The following is a 13,377-nucleotide window of genomic DNA, read 5'->3' on the forward strand; positions in this document are numbered from 1 at the left end:
TCACAACAAACATAAGTATCATTTAGTGAAAGGACAACAAAATAATATTCCTATCTTTAAAAAAAATATGTTCACAAAAAGAGAAGCAATTCAATCTGTATTAATGAGGTCGTATTCTCACACAGTTAAACAACAATGCAAAGAAAACTGCCACTCCAAATCAAAATAGCAAATATGCAAAATACACATAAAATTTACTCAGACTTTGGTCAAACTCTATTCAAACATTTCGTTTGGCTCTCGTTTAGCTCAATAAATACACTGGATGGCAATATTTAGTCACAATCTACAAACTATCAGAGGTCTCGTACGTTGTGAAGCCAGCACTCAAATGACCGTGAAGTACAATGGATGGACCCAGTAAACAGGGAACTACGGCGTCAGTCGAGCGACAAAACACACTCATTGTCTTAATTTGTAATTTAATTGAAGTAATCTAAAACTCGCCATTGACATCTTTTGGTGTATTTCAATCACTACCTTACGTAGTTAAAGACACTGTGGAAGAACAGGGAGCCCATGTGACGTCACCTCTCGGCGACGTCAACAATGGCAAGCTACTAGTTTATTTTTTGATTGAAAATTTTACAAATTTTATTAAAACGAAAACATTAAGAGGGGTTTTAATATAAAATTATTATAACTTACTAACGTTTATCTTTTAAGAACTGCAAGTCTTTCTATCCGTGGATCGTTTAAATTCATTTTTCTTTCTAAATGTTGTTTAGGTGCAGTGTTACCAGTATTTTGTTTTCAGACTTTTTGAGTTAATCGGTTTGATGGGAGGGGAATGGAGAAATATAAAGAGGCACCAACAATGCCTCCCTAAGTCATTCTTTGTGAGCAGTGTGCAAGAGCCCCGCCACAATAGACATTTGTTACAATAAAAAAATTATTAAACATTAACCGTATATCTATTCATTATTAAACGTCAAAAATATGTGTTTGTCAATATTTATCACCTTCCAAGTAAAACTTGGACAATAGCGTACCGCACAAATGCTATTTTTAGAACGCAAGGCTGCGTGACATCACCATTGTAAACCGGAAGAGGGTCAACATAGAAACGCGCTCGCATACAACCAATGCTTGTACTGCTTGTTTTCTGCCGGTAATCTTTCAAAAAGGAGTAAATAATGCTGCTTGTTGGAACTTGTTGATAGGACTCTAGACATTTCAACCGTCCACATATGAAGGATGTTTTCTTCATACATTTTCCGAAGCCAAAAACTCAGAGGGGAAAAAAATGTGAACAATGGATTAACTTGTGCGGACGTCCAAGACCAGTTTAACGCCAGCAAGGTGAAGCCATTCACCTTCATATGCAGTAAAGACTTTGTTAGGGGCCATGTTTGGCCTTGGTCTTTTGTATAGTAAGCCTGTTCATGCCAACAGGTAAGGTCTAGATTTGACAGCTGTACCTTTTCTGTTGTAAAGAAACAACCTTAGTAAGGGAGAAGTGTAAATAAATAAAACAAATTGAGATTTGTTATTAATGAACAAATTAAAAGTGTTTGTTGGCTGTCCCGGAGTAGCATTTGCGATCGCTACACAAAAATAGCAATATAAATGACCCTGAGAGCAGAGATGAAAGACAACCAGAGGATATAATATACAGTATAAGAAAGACAGGGCATATGCTGGTAAAGGATAGCTTGTTGAAAGAGGAGAATGTATTTGTCGGTGGCATAAGGGAATGCACAAAAGGTGTTGATAAAAAGCTACCTCTGGATCAGGTCGGCTATTTTTCCCGTCTTTTTCAGCCCTCGTCACTCAAGCCAACTCTTTAACTCAATACTTGTATGTTCTTTCACATCTTTACCAGTGAATTTGGCACCAGGGACATCATTTTCAGACAGAATTGGTAGGTTTGGCTCAGTAAACATCTCGTTCGTACTCTATTTAGTACATGCATCTAGCATGAGGGGCAAACGTTAGCTCGACCCACCTAGCAACAGTTGCTAATGTCATGAATATTAATGAGCAAAAGTGAAGTGTTGCGTGCGGTACGCTATTTAATAACAACTCATGAATATGGCACATCAATGACATTTCCATGTGAAAAGCTTACATGTTTGTCTTTAATATTTCGCCAAAGTTCAGTAATCTCTGCTGGTGAACACTAGAAAGCGGAGAATGATCGTGGTTGCTCCGCTTTGACCTCAGAGACATACCTCCCTCTCAGTGAAGGGAGTCAATTGGCTGCAGCGGAATTGGTGCGTCCGGCTGAATGCGTGCAGAACAAAATTGGGTCCAGAAACCAGGTTTGGGCCGTCTTGTCTGATCTTCAGTGTACTCCGAGGCAAAGTTGACAAAGACCTAGGCAATGGAAAACATTTTGTCAGAAAAAACTGTTTGGACTGAGTATCTGTTATTAAAGGCAAGAGATAAAATCACATGGATAGCAAGCTCCTCAATTGATACAAAATCTGGTAGTAATCTGAGGTTAGGAATTTGTTATCCGAGCCTTCACAATGTCTTTTTTTTTCAAAACACCATGAGTGCTCGTATAACTGAAAATACAAAGTGGCAAGAAGGAAGTAGCAGTATGACTGCAGTCGTAAACCAATTTCGAAATAAAAGCTGTAAGCATTCCTTCGATGTTATGCATAATTCAGGCATGAAAATGGGTCAGGGGTTAAAAATGTGAGAAGGTGTGGAGGACATACAGTGCCTTGCAAAAGTATTCGGCCCCCTTGAATCTTGCAACCTTTCGCCACATTTCAGGCTTCAAACATAAAGATATGAAATTTAATTTTTTTGTCAAGAATCAACAACAAGTGGGACACAATCGTGAAGTGGAACAACATTTATTGGATAATTTAAACTTTTTTAACAAAAAACTGAAAAGTGGGGCGTGCAATATTTTTCGGCCCCTTTACTTTCAGTGCAGCAAACTCACTCCAGAAGTTCAGTGAGGATCTCTGAATGATCCAATGTTGTCCTAAATGACCGATGATGATAAATAGAATCCAAATGTGTGTAATCAAGTCTCCGTATAAATGCACCTGCTCTGTGATAGTCTCAGGGTTCTGTTTAAAGTGCAGAGAGCATTATGAAAACCAAGGAACACACCAGGCAGGTCCGAGATACTGTTGTGGAGAAGTTTAAAGCCGGATTTGGATAAAAAAAAGATTTCCCAAGCTTTAAACATCTCACGGAGCACTGTGCAAGCCATCATATTGAAATGGAAGCAGCATCAGACCACTGCAAATCTACCAAGACCCGGCCGTCCTTCCAAACTTTCTTCTCAAACAAGGAGAAAACCGATCAGAGATGCAGCCAAGAGGCCCATGATCACTCCGGATGAACTGCAGAGATCTACAGCTGAGGTGGGAGAGTCTGTCCATAGGACAACAATCAGTCGTACACTGCACAAATCTGGCCTTTATGGAAGAGTGGCAAGAAGAAAGCCATTTCTCAAAGATATCCATAAAAAGTCTCGTTTAAAGTTTGCCACAAGCCACCTGGGAGACACACCAAACATGTGGAAGAAGGTGCTCTGGTCAGATGAAACCAAAATTGAACTTTTTGGCCACAATGCAAAACGATATGTTTGGCGTAAAAGCAACACAGCTCATCACCCTGAACACACCATCCCCACTGTCAAACATGGTGGTGGCAGCATCATGGTTTGGGCCTGCTTTTCTTCAGCAGGGACAGGGAAGATGGTTAAAATTGACGGGAAGATGGATGCAGCCAAATACAGGAACATTCTGGAAGAAAACCTGTTGGTATCTGCACAAGACCTGAGACTGGGACGGAGATTTATCTTCCAACAGGACAATGATCCAAAACATAAAGCCAAATATACAATGGAATGGTTCAAAAATAAACGTATCCAGGTGTTAGAATGGCCAAGTCAAAGTCCAGACCTGAATCCAATCGAGAATCTGTGGAAAGAGCTGAAGACTGCTGTTCACAAACACTCTCCATCCAACCTCACTGAGCTCGAGCTGTTTTGCAAGGAAGAATGGGCAAGAATGTCAGTCTCTCGATGTGCAAAACTGATAGAAACATACCCCAAGCGACTTGCAGCTGTAATTGGAGCAAAAGGTGGCGCTACAAAGTATTAACGCAAGGGGGCCGAATAATATTGCGCGCCCCACTTTTCAGTTTTTTATTTGTTAAAAAAGTTTAAATTATCCAATAAATTTTGTTCCACTTCACGATTGTGTCCCACTTGTTGTTGATTCTTGACAAAAAATTAAAATTTTATATCTTTATGTTTGAAGCCTGAAATGTGGCGAAAGGTTGCAAGGTTCAAGGGGGCCGAATACTTTTGCAAGGCACTGTATGTTCCGGCGTTCTACCAAAAATGTCTACATCGGCGAAACGTCTATATGAGGCGAATTTGACACCCAAAGTACTACCGTGCACTCTCAACTTGTTTTGTTTAGATGCATACAGGCAGAACATACTAAAAATGCCTTAATAAAAGACTTAAATGTAGTTATATCAAATAAGGACGGTTTAAATGCACTACGTGACTAATGTGGTCAACTGCTTTAAAGCTACCACAAAAAAACACAATGGTGAAAAGTATGTTTATAAATCGTAAAAAAAAAAAAATGTATAAAAAAACTCAATAAAAACAAAAATAGTGAGTACTCGCCGCTTTTAACTGATGTGCGCATGCGTGCAAATGTTTGCGCGAGAGCACTGAGCATTGTATAGGACGTTTCGCCGCGTAGCAAGGAGTTGCCGAACACCGGTACACTGTACAACCCAACAAAATACTATATTGAGCTCTGTCGAACCACACTGTGTTTCAGTAATCTGCAGGAGGCACCACGGACACATATACCTTGTGCTGGCCATGTTTTATTTAGAAACAAAGTTTACTTTGAAGCTAAACGAGTTAGGTGTTCAACACTGCACGGATGTCGCACTGAAAAAAAGGCTACACAAGTCCCTGAAATACCAATTACAGTGATATTAGAAAGAAGCTTGTTTCTTCTTTTAAATTACCGTTAAATACACAAGCTTGACGCTAATTTAACGGGAGCTTTTTTTTCACCGACGATTTGGCTAGCTGTGGCAGTGCTCAACACAAGCTGCAACAAACGGCAGTAACTTTGTTATACCGCAAAACATGAAAACGATTGAAACCATTACCCACCAAATTCATTATGGTGGCAAATGCATTCATCTAAAAAAGCTTTGGGAGTGAGACCTCTCCTCGTCCAGCGAACGTGAATTTGTGCTTAGTGCAAGATCATCTGTTGCAATAAGCGATCTTTGATGCTATCCTTTTTCCCACTTCAAGCTTGTTCCTCACTCAGCGGCTGTGAGACTTAATTAAAACCTCGACGAAGTTGCTCTCCTAGCTGAGCCTAGGCTAACATTCGTCTTTGTAAGTTTTTAATTAGTTTTTATATTGAATTTGAAAGGAAAATGTGTTGTTTTTGGCGAACTTGTTCATGGTGCTAATCTGTTGCAGACACATGAGAAAAAACTATTGTACATCGTTTTATATGTGTTCATGTTGTATATTTCAGTTACCACGATTTGAGAGCTCAATAAATTGAAGAAAAGTACGTCTTGTGTTTTGTTTTTGGGTTTGCTGGAATAGCGTCACTGACACACACCGCACCAAACGGGGGAAGGGGTGAGCGCTGCCGCCGCGCCACTTTTGACTGTATTTTTGACACACGAAAAATAATAGCGAATCCCGTACTACGGTGTGACAGATCATTTTAGTGGTTTTGAAACCGCGACCTTTTCATACCATGGTAAACCGTGACACTGGTAACCGCCACATGCCTACTCCCGAACCTCGCCCCCCCCCCTGAAAAAGTTTCTCCTCGGATCTACACAATTCACGTAGGTCACCCTTTTTGACTTAAAAAACGGCGAATTTCGCTGAAAGTCGAGAGATTTTCATGCCTGATAATGGGACGCCGTTTGTAAAGCAGCACATGCTAATAATTACAACAACGTTTTCTCACATTTAGCGCCACGCGGTGTTAAAATGTGGTGTGAAATTTTCACTTTTTTTTTTTGCACATTTACAACATTATTTAGCAACTTAAATATTTTTAAATAGTAAGTTTTGGACTTGAATGTTTAAATCCAGAACTAAATATTTAAATTGTAAATATAAATCTTACATTTATATTTTAAATATATATTTTGGGCCCGAGCACGTGTGAAGGTCGTGTTGAGGTCCTATTGTAATGCAAAGGATTATTATTATTATTAGGGCCCGAGCACTAAGCGTGCGAAGGCCCTATTGTAATGCAAAGGATTATTATTAGGGCCCGAGCACTAAGCGTGCGAAGGCCCTATTGTAATGCAAATGTTTCTTATTATTATTATTTTGTCATGGCAAATGACAATGGCCAATTTGAAGGCCTGAACATGCTCAAAAACTCACCAAAATTTGCACATACATGCGGCTTTGCGTAAATTTCGATAATGTTTCAACATTGAGAAAAAAAAGTAACAAATTGGCTCAGTGGCACCCCCTTTAATTAAAAAAAAAGCCCATTCCTTTGACGTTTTGTAACATAGAGCGAGTTCATCGCTCTATGTTATTGGGGAGTCGATCGGTTGTCTTAAACTGCTTCAAAAAGTCTGTAGCACCCATATTCCAAACCCAACAGGAAATCGGGTATTTTGGATTGAATGTTGAAAAACATGCCATTTCAGTCAAATACCAGCATGCACGTTTGAGACCATTACGCTGCGGCAGTAAGTTGAATGCTCCTCAAAATTGATCAGACTGTTCAGGACACACATGAGATGTTAGTTTGTCAAAACGGTGACTTTTTATTCATGGGCCTGACCTGGGCAAGGGAGCAAATTCAGGCGTTTTTTGACAACATGCCAATTCAGTAAATGACTAATAACTTCCTCATACAAGATGCGATCTTTTTCATATCTGGCATGCATGTGGGGTATCCCAGCCTTAACATGACCTTATTGAAATATTACCCATACGCCTGGCGCCCCCTTGTGGGAACAGGAAACTTTTTTTTTTTCTTTACGAGAAAGGCTCCCCCTTCTCGGGGAGAATTGACCTCAATCAATTGACCTCAAACCTGCATCAGGGGAGCCTTAAGACATGTGTTAAGGTGCCTGATGAAAAATGTTGTTTCGTTGAAGCAGAGGGGTCCAGTAGGAAAGTCAAAATGACCGTCGCCATCTTGTCTTGCCACAAATTCTGAACATTCAGACATCCAATAAGTATCTGCGCCAACTGCTTGGTGAGAGTCGTACCCTGAAGAAACCTGTAGTGTTCATTTGTATCAAGCCTACAGCGCCAACAAGTGGCAACAGAAAGTCACTCATTTTTCTTATACATATCCAGTTCATTTCAGGTTAATCACTGTACTTTCAAGACCCTTTGTAAAACTACATTTTAAGGCCCATGTCCACATTTCTCTGTCTGTTGTCGTGACGACCCTTTCTTCGCAATTAAGAGAAAGTATATTTTTTCCGGGACTTGGCCAGCTTACAGCGCCACAGAATTTGGCGCACTTTGTCGAGTTGGCCCAATTAGAAGATTATTTTTGGTTTTGAATAAGGGCGTGGCTGCACAGCTCAGTAGGATCTTCTTTTTTTTGAAGAACTCCACAACAGGGTTTTTTTCATCTAGGTGTGTGAAATTTGTTTCCAATCCCTAAAAAAGAGGCGCCTTTCCAGCATGTTAGGCCCTATTGTAATGCAAAGGATTATGAGGGCCCGAGCACCAATATAGTGGTGCGAAGGCCCTATTTTTATGCAAAGGATTATTAGGGCCCATGCACTAAGCGTGCGAAGGCCCTATGGTAATGCAAATGTTTATTATTAGGGCCCGACCCTTTGTTCGCCATTAAAAGGAAAAAAAAATTTCAGAGACCGAGGCAGCTTATAGAGCCACAGAATTAGGCACACTTGGTCGAATTGGCCCAGTTAGAAGATTCATTTTGGTTTTGAATAAGGGCTTGGCTGCACAGCTCAGTAGTGCCTCCTTTTTTGTAGTACTCTCTCCAATAGGGGTTTTTATCTCTTAGGTGTGTGAATGTAAAGAGGCAACTTTTGAGCATGTTAGGTTCTAAATCAATCGAAATAGCTATGCAAAATACATATAAAACTTACTCAGACTTTGGTCACTCTATTCTTATTGTTATTTTAATTCTTATTATTATTATTGTTACAGTATATTAACTCTACTTTTGATTGAAAATTTTACACATTTTATTAAAACGAAAACATTAAGAGGGGTTTTTAATATAAAATTACTATAACTTGTAACTATAACATTTATCTCTTAAGAACTACAAGTCTTTGTATCCATGGATCCCTTTAACAGAAATAATGTTAATAATGTTAATGCCATCTTGTGTTATTATTGTTATTCATTCATTCATTCATTTTCCATGCCGCTTTTTCCCCACGGGGGTCGCGGAGGTGCTGGAGCCTATCCCAGCTAACTATGGGCAGTAGGCAGGGGACACCCTGAACTGGTTGCCAGCCAATCACAGGGCACAAGGAGACATACAACCATTCACGCACACACTCATACCTACGGACAATTTAGAGTGTTCAATCAGCCTACCATGCATGTTTTTGGGATGTGGGAGGAAACCGGAGTCCCCGGAGGAAGCCCACGCAGGCACGGGGAGAACATGCAAACTCCACACAGGATGGCCGAAGCCCGGGATTGAACCCTTGATCTCAGAACTGTGAGGCAGACGTGCTAACCACTCAGCCACCGTGCCGCCGGATTTATTGTTATAATAAACAAATACAGTACTTATGTCCAGTGTATTGTATGTATATATCCGTCTTGTGTGTTATCTTTCCATTCCAACAATAATTTACAGAAAAATATGGCATATTTTAGAGATGGTTTGAATTGCGATTAATTACGATTAATTAATTTTTAAGCTGTGATTAACTCAATTAAAAATTTTAATAGTTTGACAGCCCTAATTATATAATACTATTATTATTTTTATTTTATTTACTTTTGTTCTGTGAAGAATCCAGAAAGGGTTATTTGATTGTGGCTTTCTGAAAAACAATCATTTTTTACATTTAGGCACTCCTGCAATCGTTACACTTTTTCTGTTACAAACTGACCCGGCCCTTCATCAGAGAAGGGAAAAGTTATGTGGCCCTCACAGGAAAAAGTTTGGGGACCCCTGCCAGAGAGAATCTGTGGGATATTGTGAAGAGGAAGTTGAGAGACACCAGACCCAACACTGTGGATGAGCTTAAGGCCGCTATCGAAGCATCCTGGGCCTCTATAACACCTCAGCAGTGCCACAGGCTGATCGCCTCCATGCCACGCCGCAGTGAAGCAGGGATTTCTGCAAAACGATTCCCGACCAAGTATTGAGTGCATAGCTGATATAATTGATTGAAGGTTGACTTTTTTTATATTAAAAAACACTTTTTTTATTGGTCGGATCAAATATGCAATTTTTTTTTTAGACTTTTTTGCCAAAATCATTAATTTTAAAACAACAAAAGGCTTGAACTACTTTCAGTTGTGTGTAATGAATCTAAAATATATGAAAGTCTAATGTTTATCAGTACATTACAGAAAATAACGAACTTTATCACAATATGCTAATGTTTTGAGAAGGACTAGTAGGTTTAAGTTTTTACTTCTTCTCACTCCTTTTCGAATACTCATATTTTGTTTTTTTGTTTTTTTTTCATTATTGTCACCGATTATCGGTACCTATGTATTAAGTATTCGAAATAAACGTGTTCAATCAATTCAAAAAAACTAGTATATCGATGTCGGTTAGCAATAAATCTGTTAGCCAGCAGCCACACAGAGGACGCCTATAATATCAATCACCACTGGTGCGCATTTCGTACTGAAAGGTCAGCCCGCACTGTGCTACAAAAGAAGCCGGCAGGAGATGAGGTGCTTTTGAGAGAAAAGTAATCCTTTTTCCAAGACATGAAATTCCGCAGTGGTGAGGGAGGTACTTAAGCCCGGCATTAGCAATGTAACGCAAGTAATAAGCTTGTAAAACTTTTTTCAGAAAAGTAATGCCTTACATATTCAGTCTGTAGACCAAATGTTCTGCTTTCATCTTGTCCTCACCTGGTCCAGCGTGGTCTGTGAAACACTGAAGTCCCTTATGCCCAACTCCTCATAATTGTTGGCTAGCGTGTTAAACACTTCAGCCAGGGAACAGGCATTTGCCGGAAGCTGGTACTGCTGTATGTTATGGTACTGCTTCTTCAGCTTGATCACTGGAAATGCGTTTTTCATAAAGATGACGACTGGAGAGGTGTCTTGATTGCATTCACTGTCTGCCAGACGCAAGGTGATGACGTAGCCACCACCAAATCTGTTTTAAAATAAGAATATTTGTTGTTTCCCACAGGAACAAGTCAGTCAGTATCATCAAAGACAAGTGTCAAAACAAGGCTTTACCTACTAAATAAAAGGACATGTATATCATATTATATTTTAAAATACAGTGGTACCTCTACATACGAATTTAATTAGTTCCAGGACCTCATTTGCATGCCAAAATGGAATTTCCCATAAGAATACGATATAATTTGATTCATTCGTTCCACAGCCCAAGAACCTACGCCAAATCCTTAGATACTGCAAGTACAATTACAAACAGCAAAGCAAATAAATTATAAATACAAACTGAAATAATAATAATAATGTAATGAATTGGGCAGTGGCAGACTTGGCAATTTTGGGGCCTAAGGCGAACATATCCAGGGGCCCTCTTCATGGGTCAGGGGTTGAAAAGGTGAGAAGTGTGTGGAGGACATATGTTCCGGTACACTAGGGCTGTCCTAAAGGAAACATTTTCTCCTGATTAGTCAGCCGACTAGTTTTACGATTAGTCAACTAATCTAATAATTTTCTTTTTTTTTTTTTTTTTACTAATTTACCAATGAAATTTTTGTTGACGCTTAATAATTCAAAAAAACATTTTGGAACACTTAGATTCTTTATCAAAGTACAAATAATCATGTAAATAATAATAATTAATTACAAATAAACAACGAGGTTAAATGCTGATAGCATTTACTAGTGCAAAAGAATGGAAAGTAAACAATTCTTTAAAAAAAAATTCTAACATTACTATTATAGTATACTACTATATTCAGTATAATAATAGTATAATTATAAAAATTATTCATTGCCAATCATATTTGTTAAAAAGAGTGTCATTTGAAAGCTATTCTTAATGTAGAATCTGTATTCTTTAGTATTTACTCAACATATTATATTAATTCTGAAGTATGTGGGATTAACTCCAGGAATCGTTATTGAGATGACGAACATGACATGCTTTTATTTTGAAATGTTCACCAGAGGTACGTTCGCTAAACCGCTAACCAAAAGCTTTACACTGCGTAGAAAAACATTATTCGTCATTGCTTGTGGTGTCACTATTAGATTTAATTTTTTCTTCGTTAGCAAATGCTGTTAACCAGCTGTTGAGTGTTATTGTATGACTGTTTGGAATAGTACTACATTGTTTCGCCACAGGGTGTGCTGTCGTGTATTTTATGTTCGGTGTGAAGAAGAAGAAGAAGAAGAAGAAGAAAGTTTAAAGAGGCATTAGCGGCCTGTTCTCAACTTCTCCCTCACTGCACTTTGGCTCTTATGGAGAGCACTTTCACTCATGTATTCGAAATAAATGAGAGCCGACGTGCAAAGTAGCAAGTGAGCTATAAAAATAGCGAGCTTAGTGGGGTGAAAAACGCGGGTGAGCTCAGTGAAGCTAACGAACAGCTAAGCGGAGCTAAGCGATGCTAAATGGAGCTAAGTGACTGATACTCATTCCGTCATCGTGGAACAGTCCATTGTAGTGTGTGTGTGTGGGGGGGGGAGATAATATAAATGCAGCATTCAAATGGCTTTCTTTTTTGTTGTGTTATTTGTTTGTTTGGTATGCTGACATAATTATACATAATGAATAGTTGGGGGTGCTGCTGGCTCCAGTGGCCCAAGCCCTTACTCGTTAGGGCAAGCGCAGCTGGTTAGGGGCCCCCTACTGGTTGGTGGCCTAGGGCGATCGCCTACTTCGCCTGAATAGTAGATCCGCCTATGGAATTGGGTTCAATTGTGGCATGCAGGAGCAGCATGCAAAACACAACTGAGACTGACGAGAGAGTGAGAGACGTGCGACAGAGATTTTACTTTCTCTTTCCATGTTCTGTTGTTTTGGTGTCGGATACGGCGGATAGTGTCCGTGTTGTGTTGCACAAGTTCTGAAAGAAATGATAAAAACCTGACGAAGTTGGCGAACTCCTTGCCGATGTTACAGTAATAATGATAATAATGAGACATATTTCGGCCAGGTAGTCGAGCCAATTCCCGGTCGTGCACCATCACCATATTTTTCTGTCATCTCTATTTTAATTTCAATGGTAAGCATCACCTCATCCTTTTTTTCACCACCTGCACTAACTTTCTTGGGACCCATGTCATTTTCTCTACAAGAATATCTGCCATTGTCACGTTCTGCTGCTGGTCTGATTTTGTTTCGTTATAGAGTCAATGTGGGGGGTTCCCGACATCGCACTTGCAGCTAATTGCTGCACATCAACAGTTGTATAAAAACGCAGGTGGTCCAAGAAAAGGGTGCCGAGATATTACCTTGATGGTCGCCATTCTACGCCTTGAACTTTTGGGTAGCTTTGCATTTTGTAAATTGGCTCCTCCCTTGGGTTTTGGTCGTCTGCCGCTTTAGTTTATTATTCCTCTACCTTGTGCAGGTATTTGAGTGTATTTTTATTGGCTTTCTGCCTACCAACTCAGTCTACCCTCGTGTTTATAATATTGATCCCCCTTGACCTTCTGTCATGGACCCGTTTTGTTATTTCCCCTTTTTTCCGCAATCGCGAGTTGTTTTGTTTAGTATTTAATAAACCCTTGAATGCATCCCTCAGTTGTTTGCTGTCCCCACAATTTCATTGTACAACTGTACAATGACAAAAAAGGGCTATTCTAATCTATTCTGTTGTGAGGTCCAACTTTGTTTCCACGTTTGCGGACCCCGAAAGCCGTACGTCCATCTTGCCGGAAAACAATGAAATTGCAACGCTGTCATAGATCGTCTTATTTCGAGCATGTCGTTATATGTCGAGACAAACAACCAGTCAAATTTTACGTCGGATGTCAAAAGGATCGTATGTCAATGCGTTGAGGTACCACTCTACAATGAAATTACAGTTAATATATTTTGTTTGAAACAAAGTCAGGCAAAAAAGTTAGAAAAATGAGAGAGGCCAACAATTTTCATCATAGGTATACCCATCCCTGTCAAGTTGTACAGTTTTGGAGTAATTTGTACAAGTGAGCAATGATTTTTAAATGTGCACGCCGTACGTTCAAAGTCTGTATGTTTTTCGTGCTTTACGTTTTTTTTTTCTCCTTTCGGATTT

The 13,377-nt window shown here is 39.4% G+C and overlaps 1 protein-coding gene across 13 annotated transcripts in view; it reads right to left on the reverse strand.

Moving 5' to 3' along the window:
- Nucleotides 1-2,000: 2,000 nt before the first annotated feature.
- The window catches only part of LOC130917366 (phospholipid-transporting ATPase ABCA1-like), a 321,379-nt gene continuing 310,002 nt past the window's right edge, over nucleotides 2,001-13,377 (reverse strand). For all 13 annotated transcript variants that reach the window (XM_057838802.1, XM_057838715.1, XM_057838723.1 and 10 more), the window contains 2 exons: nucleotides 10,055-10,304; nucleotides 2,001-2,319 (listed from right to left, as the gene is read on the reverse strand). In XM_057838802.1, coding sequence (XP_057694785.1) covers nucleotides 2,182-2,319; nucleotides 10,055-10,304 — 388 coding nt within the window. In that variant the 3' untranslated portion in view covers nucleotides 2,001-2,181. The remainder of the gene's footprint in view (nucleotides 2,320-10,054; nucleotides 10,305-13,377) is intronic.

This window comes from Corythoichthys intestinalis, chromosome 1, assembly GCF_030265065.1.
Source record: "Corythoichthys intestinalis isolate RoL2023-P3 chromosome 1, ASM3026506v1, whole genome shotgun sequence".
Lineage (NCBI taxonomy): Eukaryota > Metazoa > Chordata > Actinopteri > Syngnathiformes > Syngnathidae > Corythoichthys > Corythoichthys intestinalis.